This window comes from Excalfactoria chinensis, chromosome 5 (assembly GCF_039878825.1).
Source record: "Excalfactoria chinensis isolate bCotChi1 chromosome 5, bCotChi1.hap2, whole genome shotgun sequence".
Classification (NCBI taxonomy): domain Eukaryota; kingdom Metazoa; phylum Chordata; class Aves; order Galliformes; family Phasianidae; genus Excalfactoria; species Excalfactoria chinensis.
Genome location: NC_092829.1, coordinates 1,664,742 through 1,684,880, shown reverse-complemented (window position 1 = coordinate 1,684,880; position 20,139 = coordinate 1,664,742). Strand labels below are relative to the sequence as shown.

Genomic DNA, 20,139 nt, shown 5'->3' with positions numbered 1-20,139 from the left:
AATTAACCAGGGATTCAATTAGGGAAAAAAGGCTCTCCACCACACTTTGTTTGCTAACCTTGCTGTCAACCCCCCCTACCGCCCCCAGGACCCTCTCAGCTTTGTTTCCTGCTACTTGCAGCACACCGAAGGCGGCGGCTGCTGCAAATTCTGTTTGCACAGAGCTCCACTACAAAACAAATGCAGGAGTGCTGTACTAACAAGGAGCAGGGAAGCTGCTCATCACTGGGGTGCAGCCAGCGGGTCTCCAAAGCTCCCTTCCTAAATGCCTCCATGGATAATATGCTGTCAGATATGGGAAGAAGGCTCCAAGCTTGTTAGAGGAAAAACATTGCGCGACTGAGCTATGCAATGAATTATAAAATACACAGGATCGGGAGGCCTTTGATTCCTCCCAGCCTCGCACTCCATCCATCCATATTGCAGCTCTAGGGAACAAACCCTGCGCCCGTGTTTGAACAAGGCCATCCTAACGAGATTTGCTGCAGCTGGGACTCGCACATGAAAGTTGCGTGATGAAGTGTGCCGATAGAAGAATCACAACGAGGCAGGCTGATGAAGGGAGAGCCTGAGAACAAAAGCAAACCTTATCGCTCCTATTAAAGCCTGCCCGATGGTGAACAATCTCCATCCAGCAGCTCGCTCTGAAATGCTAATAGCCGTGGCCGTCCGTGCGCCCGTTTGTTCCCTCCATGTAGGAAATAAAAAGGCTTTGGGGGCTTTGTTTTATTTGTGATAAATAAATTTCCTCAGCTGAGATGGAGGCGCAACTCTGTGCAATGTGTCTGTAGGAAGACCGGGTGGGAAAAGAAGCAATTAGGTGATAATTAAGCTACTGCTACATTTTCTTCTGCATTTCCTAATGCTGAGACAAATCGCATCTCTGGGCTGCACTGAGTTACAAAACCCAGACATGCATGGAAACCCAGGTTCCCTTCATGCCAGGTCGCTTTGCAAGCCTTTCAAGAGCAGAATGGAGATGAGAAGGTTTCTTTTTGTTGTTTCTTTGGTTTTTAAGCATTCGGAGGCCAGCAGCTGATTTACCTCTCCCCACTTTGCCTACATTCCCTTTGATCTGAGCACCCTGTGCTTGTTCTTCCTTCTCCGATGAGGAGTTCTAAGGCCTGGGAACGTCTCCAGGAGGGATGGGCGACATCCACAGCCTGAGATGGGAGCACAAAGCTGCCTCACACCCCACAGCTCTCCAGCACCTGAGCCTACCCAACACGGGCAGCCCATCCCTGAATCATAGAACCACAGAATGGGTCAGGCTGGAAAAGAATAGTGAGACCACGTCCAACCACCAACCCATCTTTGCCACCCCCACTCATAGAATCATTAACATTGGAAAAGACCACTAAGATCATCAAGGCCAACCTCCAACCCATCACCCGTGCCCACCGAGCCGTGTCCTTCACTAACCCATCCCTGCTTGCAGCTCACGCCACCATCAAATTCTGTTTGTAGAGCTGCTGCTCCTCTCTTAATGCTGGTTTACAGAAGCAACCCATGCTTCCCGAGCACAAGCAGCCATGCTCAGCTCCCCATCTCCACTCAAAGCTGATGAGGAAGGACGGCTAAGGGCTTCTTGATCTGCACCTGCTCCAAAGTTATGTAGGGAAATGGGAGAGGGATGCAAAAAGAAGCACACAGCTATTAACTCCAAACCCACACCCAGGGGGGCTGCTCCTGTGCCCCACAGGGCAGATGAGTGAGGGATGCTCAGAATTCCCCTTATCAGCCACACATCAATGATTCACTGGGAAGGGAGGAAAGGAAACAAGGCATAGAAAGAAGGGCAAACGCTCCCTGCTTCCTACAGCCCTCAGCAAGCCACAGGCTCTGTAAAACACAGACATCAGAGCTGACGTCTAATTAAACCCTGGAGGTTTTCTTACCTGCCCTCCCTGAGTGCCCTGAAGGCTGTGATTGCTCACAGGCCAGCACCTGAGCTCCCTGCCCTGTGACACAGCCCCAAAAACCCTCCTAAAGAAATCAGCCCCGCTGCATCTCCCAGGCAAAGCCCCCATTTCAGCACTGCAGACTGAACCCATCCATTCCCCTGCTCCCCTCCCAACACCCTCCCCTCCCTGGGGTTACACGTCACCACGGTTGGAGATTTCCACTTGATTCCCTGCCTTTCTGCATGAGAGAAATCATTTCCCACCCTGCTCTGCCCCCAGAGCTGGGATTCTTCCTGCCCTCCTCACACAGCACAGGGATGCAGCACCACAAAGCTGTGCACAAAAGAGTTGGGTTCTTTTTGAGGAGGAGGAAGGCAGTCGCCCTGAAATCTGGAGGTTCAGAGGCAAAATTAATTTCTTTGCCACTGAAGATTTGGAAGGCAGGAATCCTCCTGGCCACAGCAGACAGCAAATCGCATTACAGATGGGACTGGCTAAATCCTAATCCCTGGGGATACCAGGTATTGTCTGAACAACTCCTCGTCCCTGCTTCACGCTTTGGGCTCAGCAACTGAGGCAGAGAACAGCACGGACACACAGCCCCAAAAGCAAGGTGCCTGTACCCAAATCACCTCCATCCCAATGCCTTTATACCCAATGGGAGTCAGCTTGCAGACCTCTGCAAACCTACAAGCAGCCCTTCCATACCACACATGATTCCTGCAAGTCATTCACCCCAGCTCCCTCCTGGGAGGGTAATTCTCTTGTCTCCATGGGAAGAATGAGCAAGTGTCCCTCGTAACCAGGCTGACATCAAGATGCTCTCTAATTTGTCCTGGGTGCTCCCATAATCCCACGCCCCACCCAGGTAATCCCTCTCTATCCAGGCTGCTAATACACAGATCTGACTTTTTAAATAACAATTTATTTTTTTCCCTTTTTTTTTCCCCCCCTTCAATCCCTTCTATTATCCCTGGGTGACCTGTGCACAGCAGGGGCTCAGCTGGCCCATGCACAGAGCATTGGTGATCCCACAGCAGCAGCATCCCCCCCCAGAGCCCATATCCCTGCACCCATCTCCCTGTGATTCATTCATGGCTGTCACTCACTGAAGACCCATCCAAGCATTCTGCTTTTCCCACACCCCACGCTTCCCCTCCAAGCCATTTCACTTCCAAGCAGCTGGGTACTCATCTCCAGCATCCCCAAGGGGGACAGAAACACAGAACCATAGAACGGCCTGGGTTGAAAAGGACTGCAATGATCACCCAGTTCCAACCCCCTGCTACATGCAGGGTCACCAACCAGCAGCCCAGGCTGTCCAGAGCCACATCCAGCCTGGAACAGCAGCTGGCAGGGAGCTCTGCCCTTGGTGCAGCAATGCCTGCAGCCCCCAGGTCTCATCCTCTTGTCAGCATGCCCTTCAGAGAGCTTTGCCAAGGAAAGATAATAACAAACCAAATCAAACCAGCACCTCTCCCACCTGCTCCTCCTCTCCAAAAATGGGGAAACCCATTGATCTCTTCTGCAGGAGCTGCTTTAGCATCACACAGCAATTCCAGCTCCTCGCCTCAGCCTGCAGGTCACACCATGGCCCCAACCCACGGCCACCTCTCTGTGTGAAGCCACAGCACCAACGCTGCCACTTCCTCACAGCATAGCAAGCAGCCTTCAAGCCCAGCCTTCCCCAGCTGCATTTTCATTTCAATCACACACTGCAGAGCTCTAACTCAATCTTTCCCCAGCCCGGGGCTGGCTGCAGCACCGGCATTCCACGCTCGCTGACAGTTTGACACCAACAGCACAGAGCAGCTTGTTCTCCCAATCTCAGGTTTGATCTAAATTAAAAGAAGCAAAGACTTGAGCATTAACCAACCTGTCACATCACATTAAAAACAAATGCCTGCAGGGCCCACCTGCACCAGGCTCCCTACCTGAAGCACGAGCCCTTTGATTACCACCACGCTGACATGCATCCCCAAGGTGGGCTCCTCTTGGGGGCTGCCTTTGTCATTTCTGCATTAACAGCCCCAAACAAAGCCATTTCTTTTAATGTCTATACTTAAAGCCAGAGCTCCTTACTGCCTAGTAGATGCGTGGCAATGGGCTCGCACTGGTCAGCAGGGCTGCCTCCCAGCTCCTCTCCATTGGGCTGGAAGGGATGGCAGCCAACCCAACCCCCTTCTCCCCACCCCCGAGACCCCAACAAAGCTCCCTCCGGCCCCACTAAGGGATGCCTGGTGCAAGAGCTGTCAGCACCCATCACCGCTGAAGCATGGAGAGCTTCAGAAATGAAAGGAAAATAAAGAAAATAAAGAAAATAAAACCCCCAGCTACTGCATCTCTCAGGTCCTGCATTATTGTTTTTCCACAGCTCCTGCAGGAGGGGAGCTGTCATCCTACTGACTGGCTGTGCTACGGATGCTCAGTGTGCAGAGCTGACACGAGAGCAAACCTGGAGCCCTCTCTCCCCCAGCCCAAGCTGTTTTCTCCTCCAGGGCTTTCACACCCCACAGGCAGTGCTATGGATTTAGGATTTACATACAGGGGTGCAGCAGCAAGCCTCTGGAGCTCAGCACTGCTTCCCAGCACACCAGAGCTATCACCTCATCCCCTGCCAGGGGTCTAAAATACCCATATTTTAAAGGCATGGGAAAAACAAAGCAAAGGAGAACAAAGAACGGTGGGGACTCAGTGCCCATTGCTTCCTCCAGCCAGCCCCAAACCAGCTCATAGGAGGGCTTGAAGAATAGAAAGCTGCAGGAAGACCTCACTGTGGCCTTGCAGTACTTGAAGGAGCGTATAAACAGGAGGGAGAATGGCTGTTTACATGGGTGGGCAGTGATAGGACAAGGGGGAATGGTTTGAAACTGAGACAGGGGAGGTTTAGGTTGGATCTTAGGAGGAAGTTTTTCCCCCAGAGGGTGGTGACGCACTGGAACAGGTTGCCCAAGGAGGCTGTGGATGCCCCATCCCTGCAGGCATTCAAGGCCAGGCTGGATGTGGCTCTGGGCAGCCTGGGCTGCTGGTTGGTGACCTGCACACAGCAGGGGGTTGGAATGGATGAGCACTGTGGGCCTTTGCAACCCAGGCCATGCTGTGATTCTATGATTCATCTTGGGCAGAAATATCTTCACAACAGTCAGAAACACCATTTTAGAAACAAAACCACTGAATCACCAAGGTTGGAAAAGACCTCCAAGATCATCCAAGTCCAACCACCTACCAACCATAGACAACAGACACCTGGCACTGGCTTCCTATGGGAAGCAATTTACCCAAGCTACCCAGGGCACAAGGAAGAAGATGGACTTCAAAACAAAACCAGCACTGTGCAGCACATCAGCACGATGAGTTCTTGCCTTACAACCTTCACAAGAGCCACAGTGGGCTCCAGTTGAGGACATATCTCTGAGCTTGGGACCAGGGGAGCTTGAAGGTCCCTTCCAACCCAACCCATTCTAATGGGTCCATTTCAGCACTGAAACAGTTGTTCCTCTTCCGAGCGCCTCTGTGAGAACTACCCGAGAGCTATTTTAGGTAATTGGAGCACGCACTTACCTGGTTCTTGGAAGTGCTCTTCATTTGACAGTGTTCTGGACAAGATGAGGATTAGTGCTTCCTTGAACTGATCAAAGTGGACCTGTGGGGAAAAAACAAAAGGAGGAGGTCAATGGGTGCAGATAATTGAGTGTCGGTCTGACAACCCATCAGCAACACAAACATTCAGTGTTAGCACAGAATGACCCAAAGCCACGACTTCAATGCACTTGTGGGCTTTTCCCATTAAGCAGAGAGCTGAAATAATCACAGAATCCTGAAGTGGAAAAGACCGCAAAGGTCACCTAGTCTGTCCATGTCCAGAGGACCATGGAGAGCATCCCAAGTTGGAAGGGACCCACAAGGATCACTGCAGGGGAGCAGGATCTCATGGCCTTTAAAGGTCCCCCCCAACTCAAGCCATTCTGTGGTTCAGTTGCAGAGGAGCTGCAGCATCCTTTGCAGCCACGCAGGGGAATGTGAGCAATCCCAGCCATGCACCAGCACCAGGTGATGCTGTCAGGGCAAGATGGAAGGCTGGGGACAGCTGGGGACAGTGAGGCAGAGCTGGCTGCTACGGCTGTGTGTTGGGGCTGGAGAAACCCTTGGAGAATTTTGAGCCTTCAACAAGGGGCTTTATGTTTAGAGAAATAGAGGATGCTATTGCTGGCAGATCAAGCGCTGTGGATACGGTGCTGCTGGAGGTGTAGCCAGAGCAGACTTTAATGCTGTTGGGGAATGGATGAGCAGCAAAGCACAAGTATGGATCACAGAACCATTGGAAAAGACCTCTGAGATCCCCAGCCCACCCCACCATGCCCACATCCCTCAGTAACACACCTCCACAGCTCCTGGACACCCCCAGGGACAGTGACCCCACCACGCATCCCCATCACTTCCTGTGAACACCCAGACTAATTCAGGACCTGGTCAGAGATGCCTTCACCTGAATACTAATTGCTGCCAATCATTTCACAACGCCAGCATGTTTCACAAGGACAGTGTGCAGAGATAGGAGAATTTGCCCAATAAAAAAAACATTTAGACTGAAGGGGCATGAATAAAAGATGAGAGTTGGAATAACACATTTCCTCCTCTCCCCCCCACAATAAGATCTGCTCGGGGACAACAGGCAGAGCCACCCCTTGGTCAGGCACGGGGTCTGTCTGGGCCCTGGCAGCAGCAAGGAAAAATTAATAGGAGTCACTTGGTGTCACTTGTGCAAATGGGATGAGCTGTGGAGCTGAACCAGGGGGGTCAGGAAGGGAACGAGGACAGGGCTGCAGCTGCACGTGGGCAGATGGCTCCAATTTGACCGTGACCACAGCCAAAGGCCTCGTGGAAGATTAGGCTTCCAGGCCAGGGTTGGGAATCCTTCAGTGCTCCTGGATTTCAAATGCAAATGGGCAGCACCGAGACAAGAGGCACACTCATAGGTGACCCTTAATCACCAAATCATTAAGGTTAGAGAAGACCTGTAAGATCATCTAGACCCAACACCCACCTACCCCCAATACTGCCCACTGGCCATGTCCCTCAGCACTACATCCAAGTATTCCTTGAACACAATGTTCCTGCACTGCTGATGGGCAGAGGGAGGTGACACTTGGATGCACCAACAGCTCTGCAGAGCCTGAATGCCTTTGGGGTAGCAGCACCTGGCTTTAGGATGGATGCACCAGGAGAGCTGGGGGGTATTTCCCTTCCTGTTCAACCCATTGGAGAACAAAGCAAATCCCAGCAGCCAGCAAAAGCAGCATCTGCTGGTGCCATGTATCCAACCTTGAGTGCTGTAGGGACATACAAAGGCCTAGAAAATTGCAGCTGCTAGAATTAGTGCTGTACTCAAGCACAAAGCAGGCAGGGAAACCCATGGGACAGCAAAGCCATAAGCTCCAGAATAGCTCATGCTAAAGAAAGTGAGGCTCTGCCACTGCCCCCAGCACCACCCTCCTCCAATGACATGCAGCAAGCACCAGTGACATCAGCACTGGACAAAGCCCTCCCAGAGCAGCCTCAGCCACGAGCCAGCCCTGCCAAAGCCTGCACAAGCCAAAGGTAGAATGTCTGCAGCAGCAAAACGCCAGGAGGGCATTTAAAGTTTAATGCTCTTTTTGACACGCTTGGCTGAACGCGGGGTATTCCAGAAGCTGGAGCTGCAGGACTGCCCATCTCAGCTGTGCTGGGTGACAATGACAGCATGTGTGTGCACTGCTGGGATAGGGCTGGGGTCAGCACAACGTCCCCTTGCCTGCATCAGGGCTTGGAAAGGGACACATTGAGCAGGGAAGGGACAGCCACCAAGGACAGACAGCCACCAAGGACAGCTCCAGGGAGACACCCAAGGTGCCCCAACCCCATAACTCAAGGAACATGGAGATGTGGCACTTATGGAGATGGTGGGGATGGGCTGGGGTCAGAACTGGGGATCATGGAGGTCTCTTCCAACTGGAACGATTCTACAGCTCACATCCCTGCTGCCAGGCTGTCCCCGCAGCGCTGCTCCATGTTAGTTGCTCACTGACACGACACAAGGGGCAAACAGGCAGAGTGCCCAGGAATGCCAGGAATTGCTGCAAGCACTGCAGGATGGCGTGAGAAGAGGAACTGGGGATGGCCCAGCAGTGCTGTGAGGATTTGCACGGCCCCACCGGACTGCAGCAATAATCCCCAGCAGCTCACACAAAGCCAGCAGCAGCACGTGCACCTCCTTGGTGCTGGGATGTGAGGATGCTTCCCCCCCCCCCCAGCTCCAAGCATTCAGCCCCAGTACAAAAGGCAGCACGTGGCCACGCCAACTCCCCGCCGCTTCGCAGACAAAACGCTCCCCCAGAGCCTACCATGAAATAAAGCCCAGGAACAAAGCAGCACGGCCAGGGGCAGGTGCACATCTCCCCAGCAGAAAATAGGAACAGCCCAAGCTTGCAGGAAGCCGGCTTGTAGGAGGGGTAGGGTGAGCATGCCCCATACTTGGAGTGCTCTCAGCACAGGCTCGACACCCTGATGCTTCCATCTATGAGGACACAACTACAGCACAAAGTCAATTTGCAAAGCGCAGAGCAGCTGGGGGATTTGTGAGCCAGCAGGATGTTGCGGCCCCAAAGGAGGAAGGAGCCATTTCCTACCAACAGCTGCATTGGGGACACCAGGAAATAGGGGTAGAGGTGGCTCAGGTGGCCACCATGGAGTCTGATGACATTCTGAACGTGGTGCCGTGCACTCCCATGGCAGTGGGTTGGAACTGAGTGGGCTTTAAGGTCTCTTCCAACCCGACCATCCTGCGGTTCTTTGAAATCAGAAGCTCAAGGCCTGGCTTTAGGTCCCTATTACCCTCCAAGGACCCAAGGAAGTGGGCCCTTCCAACCCAACCATTCCATAAGTCCATGAAACACATTCTTCTCACGTTCACAGCAGGGACCACATCCACACAGTGACACAACCACACAACCCCAGCCTTACCCTGCCTAGGAGGTTGCCCTGGAGCAGGGTCTGCTGCAGCGCCGGGGCCACCTCCTCCAGGTGCAGCACATGGCACAGGTCAGTGAGCTCCTCCTGCCCCAGTGACCCTGTGCCCGTGCTGTCAAAGCTGTCGAAGAGCTCCTTGAGGCGGGCTTCATACTGGTCCTGCTCAGCTTCATCCATCCCATAGCCTGCCACACTCACCTGCAGGGAAAAATACAGAGGTGAGGATTCCCACGGCACAGCACAAAGAAAACCCCAAGGGCTGATATGGAGGCAGCTTTGCTCCATGGTGCATACTATTTGCATCTGCGTTTGCTTGCATTAAGCCTCCCCAGTAGCCTCCTGGGTGAAGCCGGGAGCAACGCACTGCAAAGGCTCAGTGGGAAAAACACAGCGATGATCTGGGGGACTTTGCACCTTGCTGGGTGACTTGCAGTTATACATGGCCACTATGCTGGGGCCTGCACCCCAAAAATCCACAGCGCTCCCATCATCCAGTCACGACCTTCCCTCTACACATGGATCTCATTGCACACGGGCTCAGCATACACCCCAAAGCAGCACTTCTGTTACTGGCACGTGCTCAGGGGACACATCCATGCTGGGTCACTGCCCTGCCCATATCACAACACTGTGCTGCAGGGACCCGAGGTCAAACCCTGCCCGGAGCACTCGGCACTGAGCACAGGACACTGGGAGGTGGCAGTGCTGGGATTTGGAATGTGGAGCATCCCAACCCCAGGGAGCTGTTTTGGGAGGGGGAGCGGGGAGAGAAATTTCCTGTCCAAACCGAGGACTTGGCTGGCACCCTTTGATTCTGGCTGCAGGGTTTCCCTCCTGGCTCAGGAGGTCAGCAGCAGAACCGATGCTGTAACACAACACAGGGTCACAGCAGCAGCCCAGGAGCACATTACAGGGCTGTACCTGAGATGCAGCCCCATTCCTTCCCACACAGGGGCCTCCAGGGATCCCAGGAATCAGGAAACCCACAGGACAGACACAGCAGCTCTGTCCATGATGCACAGCCACAGTGTATCTGCATCCAACCTGGGGTGCAGAGGAGGAGTCAGCACCTGAAACCCCAAATGCCTGCGAGCAGAGGGAAGGCAGCAAACTGGTTCCTTACTTCTCAGCCAGCAATCCTGTTTCCCACCTGCATGCAGGGCTCAGTATACGCTGGGCACCAGCACCACAGCCTGCATGGCAGCCCCAATGCTCACAGCACACCTGCAGTGCCTCCAGCCCCAGGATCATCCCAGGCCCTTCTGAGCCTTGAACCTTTGGGCTCAGTCACCTCCTGCTCCCACAGACCATCCCTGCCTTTACATCCACACCCCGAAATCCAGTTCCCCCAGCTGGACAGCACACAGAGCTAAGTGCCACCTCCCAGTGCAGCCCCCCACTACTAAACTGACCCTGGTGAGCCCAGGGATGCTGAGGGAGGAGGGATGGAAGCCTATAAATCCAGGAATGAAGCCACAATGCCACAGAGCAGCACAGCATGGAGAGACAGCCAGAGCATGCCGGGTTATAAACACAGACAGACATGGACATCCCCACGCAGCCAAGGGGGGACTGAAGGTTTCCCAGCCTACAAACAAACAAAGGAAGGACTAAGGCACAGGACATCCCCCTCCCTCCTACCTGCAGGCATTCACCGCCGCGGCCCCGCTCGCATCCCACACAACCTCCATCTTAGGCAGCCGCCGTGCAAGGTGACCCAAGATGCCTGAATTATTCAGCACTGCTTCAGGGAGAAGGATCCAACCCAACCCCACGCCTTCCTCCTACCGCCGGGCTGGGAGGCACCGGCACAGCCATCCCACTGCCACAGCCATCCCACTGCCGTGGGGATAATGGGGTCAGCTGAGCCCCAGCTGCTGCGCGGGGGCACGGAGGGGAACCGGAGCACAAAGCCCGGCTGAGAGCCTGCAGCCTTTCGTCTCAGCTCCAGATGGGGCAGCAGCTGAGGTGCTGGGATTGGGGAGGGGGCAGCAGCTGGGCTGGGCTGCCCCATCCCCCACCCCCTCTGAGAGGGGCTCAGCTCTAATGGGGTTGCTTTGTTTGGGTTCGTTAAATCCTCCAAAATGACAAACTTCGGTAGAGTGGGCAGCTTTAGGAGAGCTGCACTTTATTGTTATCAGTGTTATTTCTACCATTCCTATGGCAAGCCTTTGGCAGCAAAGCACTTGGGATGGTGAGATAAGGAATTCCCCAGCATTTCTCTCCTCCCTTCGCACCCACCCCCTTCAAGGAGCACAGCACAGAGGCTGACAATGCCATTCCCAGCTCAGTTGAACCCCAACAATACAGGCTGATGAGGTGATTTAGAACCTCAAGCCAATCCCAATCCCCAGGCTTTAGCCTTGAAGCCGCACATAGCCAACCCATGGATGGCAGCTGGCACAGCACCTGCTTATCAAAGCAAGGAGTGGAAGCAAGGAGCCTCTCCCAGTGCTGCTCCACTGATGCTCTGCCTGCAGCCCTCCCCTCAGGCTGCGTTGCTGATGGCATTTCTGTGCACCCAAACCAAGTCACTGCTGAGACCCAACCAAGCCCTGGCATCCAGCAGAGCACGGCCACTCGCTGGAGCTCCATCACATGGCCATGGCCAGAACATCAGCCGCTGCAGGACACGGCCAATGTCACCTTGTGCTGAGCGAGGCTGGGACCCAGGCATTGGCACAGCATTTTGTTCCAAGGTGCCACTGAAGTGAGACCCTGGAGCCCTTCTGGAAGGTCAGCTGTCTCACTGAGCTTATCATCATCTCCTTTCCCTAACAAACCATCTCACACACAGCACAGCTGGGGCTGAGCTGACACCATTCCCTGCTCACACCACAGACCCCCGTTTTGCCTCTTTTGGGGGCTATTTCTGAGCTTAACCACCAGCCATCCCCTTGGTTGAAAGAAAAGCCAGCAACAACAAGAGCAGCCAGAAGGACAACACAGCACCCAACCATCAGTCCACAAGCACAGCACACCCACCTCTCCAAGGGCGGCCCCAAAGCCAACCCTACAGCTGGCATTTCCTGCACCCCAATGAGCACCACAATGATTTCCACAGCCCCTCAGTGCCCCCCCAAAACACAGCCAGCCCCTCCAGAACTGTCAGAAAGAGGGGATGCTGTTAACCAGCCTGCAGATTAGCAGGGAAGGGATGACAAATAAAGCACTATAAATGTATGTAAAGAGCTTCAAAGCAGCACGGAGGTTTGAATATTCACGGCACCTCGGGATTTGCATTGTAATGGGCCCTTTCAATAAGGGGCCTCGCGTCAATAAGGAAAAACAATGCTCCCATCTGCTGGGGTTCTGCGAGCTGCGATGGGGCTGTGCCCCACAACTTGGGGAACCCCCGTTGGGATGAAACCCAGAGCGTTGGGCACTGAGACCATACAGCCAATGGAGTTGTGGAATAGCTGGAGTAGGATGGAACTCATAAGGGTCGCGGGGTCCCGAGTCCCGGCAGCACACAGGGCCACCCAAAATCCAACCCCCGTAATCCTACAATGACAGAACAGCCCGAGTTGGAAGGGCTCTGTAAGGACATGGGGGTCAATTCCTGGCTCCACACGGGGCCACCCAAAATCCAAACTCGAGTAATTACAGACTCACAGAACATCCCCCATTGGAAAGGACCGATGAGGACATGGGGACCAACACCCGGCCGGTGCCCCCGAGCGGTGCAGAGCAGCGGGGACGGAGCCCCGAGGACACGGCTGGGTGCTGAATCACGGCGCCACACACCGGCACCCCCCGGCAGACATACGGAAGATGCTCCAACACCGAGGCACCATCCCAAAGCAACGCACGCTAAAATGAAACCAAGCAGAGCCTTACTCCCGGCTCCTCGCTCCGGCTGACCCCACGGGGCTCCGCTTTCGGGTCTCACCCCCACCCCGCGCTCACCCACCAGCTGCCGTCTGGGGACTTCACCAACCACAAGCGGAGCGATGGCACCATCCCTACCCACCATCCCAGCCCCCCATCGGCAGCTCGCAACGTCCTTCAGCCCGCCCGGAACGATGCGAGCGGCTCCGGTGGGGAGCTCTGCCCCCCACCCCACCTACCCCCGGTGCCCCCCGGACTCACCCGGCGCCGTGCCGGTGTCTGCAGGCGGAGCGCAGCGGAACGGAGCTGCGCCGAACGGAGCGTGGCTACCGGAGGCGGCGCCCCGTTCAAATGCGGCCGCGTTTATTGGGCAGCGGCGCGGGGGCGGCCCCGGGGGGGCGGGCGGACGGCGGCTCTTTGTGGGCCGGGGGAGGGTCGGTCCCGAGCGGCTGCGGCGGTCCGTGTCCCCACGCGGGATCCTCGCCGTGCCCCCGTGGGTAGCATCACAGCGGTGTCTTGTCCCGACCTGGGGTTCCCGTGCCCCCCTGTCTTTCGCCCCGAGGTGGCATCACGTTGGGCCCTGCTGGCTTGCAGCCCAGCTCAAGTCCCCCGTGGAGTCCCCTCTGTCGCCGAGGTGGCATCACCTCGCCAGGGCACAGCGTCCCCTCGTCCCAAGCACCGGTGCCACACCAGCTGGTGCCAGCCACGTCACCCCAATATCTGCAGCCCAGGGGCACGTCGGCTCCCTGCCACCCAGGGCTGACTGTTCCCTATGTGTCCCTGTGCTGTGGGTCCCTCAGTGGTGACACAGCACCTATGGGCACCCCAAAAACGCAGCGCCCTATTAAACCTCTGCAGCCCTCATTGGAGCTGAGCCCACCTCAACAGCCAGCCTGTGGGTTCTCTGCTGGCTCATATGGGGCTGAGCTCACACTGCAAGATGCTGTTCGCTTCTCCCTGCATAAACTCTTAGGGAATCCTCGGAGCCCTCTTTGGAGATGAATCTGAAGTTGGTTTCAATACATTTAGAAAAGAAGAGCTTCAAACCCACAGAATCCTGTGGGATGGCCAAGGGCCTCACTGGCTGCCATGAGGACAAAACCTGCTGCAGTAGCAGCCCTGGTCCCCGTGCAGTGTCACCACCTCCTGTCCCTGCAGTCCCCAGCGCGTGCTGCCTGCTGGGGTCACGGCCCCATGGCCCCGAGTGAGGCTAAAGCTGACAGCAGTGGGGACAAGGGCTGTGTGGGACAGCTGTCAGTGCGAGGGCTTTGTGCTGGGGGTGGGCTCTGGGGCCTGTTTTGTACCATTTGCCATTTTTCTCCTCAGCTTTCTTCTGCTCTGACACTCACTGAGGGCTTTTTCTCTTTATTTCTTTTTTATCCTTTCCTTTCTCCCTCCCTTTCCCCATTTGCTGTTTCATCCCCGGTTCAAACCCTTTTATTTCACTGCGCATTATGCGGAGCTGGAACCATCTGCTGCTTTGTTTTGTTGGAGCCCGACGAGTGCCAGGACCTTTATCCCTCCCCCCCCCCCCCCCCCATGCCGTGCTAATCCACGGCGCTGCCCCAAAATCACTGCCACCACCAAACAAAGCCTCTGCATGGCTGCATGCGTGCAGCATGGATGGGCAGCATGCATGGCATCCCCATGTCCCCACATCCCCATGTCTCCGTGTCCATGTGACCCCATGTTCCCAATGTCCCTGTGTCTCCATGTGTTACCATGTCACCATGTCCCTACTTCCCCAAATCCCCGTGTTCTCATGTCCCTGTGTCCACACATCCCTATATCCCCACGTCCCTGTGTCCCTACATCCTTAAGTCCCCCTATTCCTGTGTCTTCACATCCCATTATGTCACCATACCACCGTATTTCCACATCCCCATGTCCCCCAATTCCCACATCCCCAAATCCACATGTCCTTATGGCCCCATATCCCTACATCCGCATGTCCTCATGTCCCTATGGCCCCATATCCCTACATCCCCATGTCCTCATGTCCCTATGGCCCCATATCCCTACATCCCCATGTCCTCATGTCCCTATGACCCCATATCCCTACATCCCCATGTCCTCATGTCCCTATGGCCCCATATCCCTACATCCCCATGTCCTCCTGTCCCTATGGCCCCATATCCCCACATCCCCATGTCCTCATGTCCCTATGGCCCCATATCCCTACATCCCCATGTCCTCCTGTCCCTATGGCCCCATATCCCTACATCCCCATGTCCTCATGTCCCTATGGTCCCATATCCCTACATCCCCATGTCCTCCCATTCCATGTCCACAGCCGCAGCTGAGCTCTGTGCCCGCAGCGTGAGCTCACAGGAAGGAAACGGCCGCTCTGCGACGCCATCACACGTGACTCAGGCAGGGCGCTCCGTTTCTCCTGGCCCCACACAATGTCGGTACGCGGCGCAGCTCGGTGCTGCCACCCTACGGACAGCACGCGCCATTGATAGGCCCCCCCCGTTCACTCCCGTTCCTGCCCCGCCGCTGCTCCGCGGCGCTGCACGTGGGAGTGTCCGGCGGGAGGTGGGCGTGGCTATAGAGCAGGAGCCGGGCGCTGATTGGCGAGGACTAGGGGAGGAGGCGTGGCCTCGCATCCGGGAGGCGTGGCTTATGGGAGGAGCGACGCTGTGAGTGGCGTGTCGAGGCGGTGGGCGTGGCTTAGGGGGCGGAGGCGTGGCCTAGCGGCGGGGCGGCAGTCGGACGGCGCGATGCGGCGGCGCGGCGGCGCGGAAACTGCGGGTCGTGGGGACGGCGATGGGAACGGGAGGGCGGCGGGGGGCAGCGCCGAACGGAGCCGGCGGTGAGTACCGGACACGGCCGGGAGGACACGGACACGGACACGGCCTACAGCTCCGGCTCGGGGTTACCGCGTGCCCGGCAGCGCCCTGCGGCGTGACCCCGTGTCTGCGGGCTTGTGGCCACGTGTGTCCCTATGGCAGAGCCGCCCCGCTGTGGCCGCGTGTCCCCGATCCCGGTGGCCCCGCGTTCCGCAGCCGTTTGCCCCTGACCTCCACGATCGCTGTTCCCTGGCCGGGCTCCACGCCGTGGCCATGGCTCGGTGTCACGTTGCCCTGACCCCATCCCGTGTCCTCAAGTCCCTCCGCCGTGCCGCGTCCCCGTGTCACCCCTCCTCTCGCCGTACCCCTGTGCCGTGGCTTTGCCACCCCCCCGTGCTGCCCCCGGCCCTGGCCCTTCCTGCCCCACCTGCGGGATGTTGTGCAAGCAGGGTGTGAGCGCTCGCCCCTGCACTTGGCGACGGGGTGCAGCACCCAGTCATTAGCCCTAACGATGGTGAGCCCCACAGAGGGCTCTGCACCCTCTGATGCTCACGGGCCGCATCCAACTGCCCTTTGCAGCCCTTCTCTGCAGCACCGACTGAGGCTGTGGTGCCAGATCCTCCCTAGCACAGCCCCACAGTGCTGCTGAGCTCTGCTCTATCGCACACGGACACTTCTGCCCCAGATCCCTGCTGGTTGCCCCATTGCTGTGCATAGGGCACCGTGGTGCTGGGGAGCCGCAGAGTTTGGCATTCCCAACCCTCTTGGGTGCTCGTTTCAAAACTGCTGCAGCTGTGGAGGGTGTGGATTTGTCCCCAGTGCTTTGGGGTGAGATGAGGATGTTGTTGGAGCGTCTCCCCCGTGCTGATGGCATCCCTCATCTGCTCTTTGTATGGTTCGACTGCAGCACTGGGGCTCCCCCGAGCCCTTTCCCAGCTCCTTCCTTGTCCCCAGCTTTGGGACACTTCTGTCACCTCTGGGCTCTGGGTGTTGTCACAGCGTTGGTGGCTCACTTGGCAGGTGCCCTGCCCTTCCTGCCCACTCATGTCCCTGTGGGAGGCTGTGGGGGCCCAAGTGGTGGCCTCTGGCGAGGCTGAATCACAGCTCTGAGGGCTCAGTTCCATCCCCAGAAACCAAACTTTGGGGGGGCGCAGCCATAAAGCAGCAAGGGAGAAAACAAACCCAAGGTGAGGTCTTGGGAAGACAAACCCAACATCAGGGCCTGCTCTTGGGAGGACAAACGCTTGGGTCCAAAGGGGCCGTGCTGACTGTGCTGTGTCCTACAGGGGCTGGTTCGGCTGGTGCCCCCGACTGCGCACCGTCCTCCTGCAGCTGCTCCTCGTCTACATGTCCGTGCCCTTCCTGGTCCGCCTTTTCCCTGTCATCCTCACCAAATTTGTCTTCCTAAACTTCAGTGAGTACCCCAGCACCGAGAGCTCGCCCTAAGCAGTAGCATGCAGGCATGCAGGGCACTGTTTATCTGCCCTTGTTTTTGGGGTGGAGGCGTGGAGGGGTTCCCAAAATATGCACGGCACGCTCACAGAGCTCACAGCAGCTCTCCATTGGGCACCCCATGTTTTGCAAGCAACGCTGCTTGTTGCCAGATGTTGCAACACATCTGGGTATGCAGGAGGTGGCCATACTCCAATGGGGTTGGTCTTCGGGGTGAATTATGTCAGAAAAAGCCAACGAAACGAACCCAACCAACTGAGAGAGGCACTAAAGCAGCCGGCTTAGAGGGGTCACAAAGTCAAAGGGTGGTTGAGGTTGGAAGAGACCACTTGGGATGATCTCATCCAACCCCTGGTGGTGCCATATCCTGCAGTGGCGTTCCCTTTCTTTGTGGACCTGCGGCAGCCGGAATTGCTGCTGAACAACACCATCAGCCTCTACCTGCCCACCGAGCCGGGCGTCACCGTTGGCATCTGGTGAGCAGGGTGTCCCAGCTCCTCATCCCCCCTTTGGTGGCTGTGGGCTGGGGTTGAGCTGTGTCCATCCCTGCAGGCACATGGTGCCGGGCAGCAGTGGGACTGAGGCGCAAGGTCGGGAGCAGCGCTGGTTCGAGGAGGCTCTGGCTGATGATCACCCCATCATCATCTACCTGCACGGTAACGGGGGCACCAGGCAAGTACCCGTGGCTGCCCGACCTGACGGGCAAGTGATGATGTTGTCCCATGTGATAGCTGGCCGCTCCTCTTTTGCTCCCACGGGTTTAGAACTGTCCCTTGTCCAGCATGACAGTGTCCCCCAGCTGGCCCCATCCTGCTAGAGGGGGAAGGCACCCTCAGCTTTATCCTTGCTTTATCCTCTGTTTCCCCACCAGGGCTGCAAGCCACCGGATCCAGTTCATGAAGGTAAGTGGGGGCTGGGACCTGCCTAGCGCACGGGAGGTGACATGGGGACACCTTAACGAATGCTGTGCCATGTCCACCAGCTGATGGGGGCTGCCGGCTTCCACATCCTGGCTCTGGACTACAGAGGTATGGCCACCCCCCACCCCCTCACCTTGGGGTCTGTCCCCTCTGGGTGGTGACATGGGAACGTGTCCCTGCAGGCTATGGGGACTCCAGTGGGCACCCCTCGGAGAGCGGCTTCACCACTGACGTCTTGGCGCTGTACGACTGGGCCAAAGCACGCAGTGGGAACAGCTCCATCATCTTCTGGGGACACTCCTTGGGGACTGGGTAGGTGTGGGGCCAGGTGGGGGGCGTGCTGTAGGGCTCCTCTCCCACCCCCCACCTTATTACCACCTCCTTTGTTGTAGGATTGCAACAAACGCAGCCAGAAAGCTACAGGAGGAGCGAGGTAACGCCACATTTTGGACAGCAGACTTTGGGGGGCTGCATCAGTATCCTCAAGTATCATCAAGTGGGGAACAACTGTCAGTCCCTATCTTCCTTCTGGGGTCAGGGACATCCCATCTGACTCCTACCCCATGCTGCTCACAGGGGTCCAGGTGGACGCTGTTGTGCTGGAGTCCCCCTACACCAACATCCGCGACGCAGCCGCCAACATCCCCATCACGAAGGTGAGCACAGCTCCCTGCACCATGGCACTGCACCCCCCTGGCAGCATCTCAGTGAGTGCCCTGCTCTTTCCTGGGCAGATTTATCGGCAGTTCCCAGGTTTTGAGTACCTCATCTTGGACTCCATGGCTCTGGGCAACATGTTCTTCCGCAACGATGAGAAGTGAGTGCCCAGCGGGATGGGGTGAGGGTACGGGGACAGCAGGAGCTGGGCGGGTTGTTCCACACTATGGTGTACTCCCAGTTGTATTTGCTCAGCTTTGTCATGCCTTCAAAGTGGCTTTTATTTGTATAAGGGCAGATACAAACATTACTATTGAGCCAAGCCCGCCAGCTGGTCATAGAACCATTCAGGTTGGAGAAGACATCTGAAGTCCCCAACCTCAGCCCATCCCCACCATCTCCCTCAGTGCCACATCTCCACAGCTCCTGAACCCCTCCAGGGTCGGTGACTCCACCACCCCCCTGGGCAGCTGTGCCACTGCATCACCATTGCTTTTATTTTTCTGAGCATAATGTATTTGAATGCTGCCCACGTGGCAACACGGTGTTGGGGATGAGCACTATGGTGATGGTGTCCTCTTGGCTTGGCCTTCACAGACACCTTTGCTAAAGCTGTGGGTGCTTTTCCAATCAGAGCATCGCTGAACGGTGTTTTGGGTTATTACTGTTACTGTTATTATCAGGTGCTCAGTCCTGGGGTGAGCACCCTGAGCATTGCTTATCAGCAGCCATGGACACCAAGGGTGGCCCTCAAAGGCAGCAGGGGGTTGTTGGGGAGGTCTAGGGTCATGTTAGGGGGGTTAATGAGGCAGGAGAAGCTCCTGCAGCCCCGTGCTGACCCCTTCCTACAGTGTGAAGGTGCTGGCCTGCCCGCTGCTCATCCTGCACGCAGAGGATGACACCGTGCTGCCCCCACAGCTGGGACGCCAGGTGGGTCACCTGCTCTGGGGGCTAAAAGGCAGGGAGGGGGGTTGGGACCCTACTGGGGTTCTGTGCCACTAACCCTGCTCCCACTCTGCTGCAGCTCTTCGAGACCGCACGAAGAGCCTACAAGGACAAGAGCAAGGTGAAGCTCATCACCTTCCCTGAGAAGCTGGGGCTGGGCCACGACTACATCTCATCCAACCCAGAGCTGCCCGCCCTGGTGAAGTAAGTGCTGCTCTGCAGAAACACGGGGCACAGCACGACCCTTCCCTGTGCTCCTTCACAGCCCCACACAGAATCATCCCATCCCATCCCATCCCATCCCATCCCATCCCATCCCATCCCATCCCCTCCCATCCCACGGCACTCGCTGGCATCAATCTGCTGAGCCCCCATCACTGCTCCGAGCCCATCAGCAGCGCAGTGACACGTGGGGTGACACAGGGTCAGCCCCGTGGGATATGAGATGAGCAGCGGGGCTGAGCGACACAGCGTGAGGTTTATTGCATCTCGTTGCAGAGATTTCTTGAACATGAAGTGACTCCAGCTGCTGCCTGCAGCGCCCATAAGCACTGCCCCTGCCCCGCGCTGGGATCCTGCCGTTGCACTGACCCTACTACTGCTGTATGTAATAAACACTGAGACCCATGCTAG

General features: G+C 56.7%; 2 protein-coding genes across 8 annotated transcripts in view; one reads left to right on the top strand and one right to left on the bottom strand.

Moving 5' to 3' along the window:
- The window catches only part of NIN (ninein), a 52,988-nt gene extending 39,887 nt beyond the window's left edge, over nucleotides 1-13,101 (bottom strand). For 2 of the 7 annotated variants that reach the window (XR_011903750.1, XM_072338263.1), the window contains exons 1-3: nucleotides 13,002-13,101; nucleotides 8,904-9,107; nucleotides 5,466-5,547 (exon numbers count right to left, since the gene is read on the bottom strand). Coding sequence is in view for 5 of the 7 variants with exons in the window: in XM_072338263.1 (XP_072194364.1) it covers nucleotides 5,466-5,547; nucleotides 8,904-9,086 (265 nt within the window). In the remaining 2 variants the exon portion in view is untranslated. Of the gene's footprint in view, nucleotides 1-5,465; nucleotides 5,548-8,903; nucleotides 9,108-10,550; nucleotides 10,625-12,524; nucleotides 12,643-13,001 lie in introns of those variants that run through there. The other 5 variants (XM_072338262.1, XM_072338265.1, XR_011903751.1 and 2 more) reach the window with 4 other exon arrangements.
- A 2,322-nt stretch (nucleotides 13,102-15,423) lies between these two features.
- On the top strand, nucleotides 15,424-20,134 carry ABHD12B (abhydrolase domain containing 12B). The gene is made up of 13 exons (XM_072338442.1): nucleotides 15,424-15,555; nucleotides 16,819-16,946; nucleotides 17,358-17,460; nucleotides 17,537-17,656; nucleotides 17,856-17,886; nucleotides 17,967-18,012; nucleotides 18,087-18,216; nucleotides 18,297-18,337; nucleotides 18,481-18,560; nucleotides 18,639-18,721; nucleotides 19,413-19,491; nucleotides 19,586-19,710; nucleotides 20,005-20,134. The coding sequence occupies exons 1-13, from the start codon at nucleotides 15,464-15,466 to the stop codon at nucleotides 20,024-20,026; spliced, it is 1,080 nt and encodes a 359-aa protein (XP_072194543.1). The 5' UTR covers nucleotides 15,424-15,463; the 3' UTR covers nucleotides 20,027-20,134.
- Nucleotides 20,135-20,139: the final 5 nt, after the last annotated feature.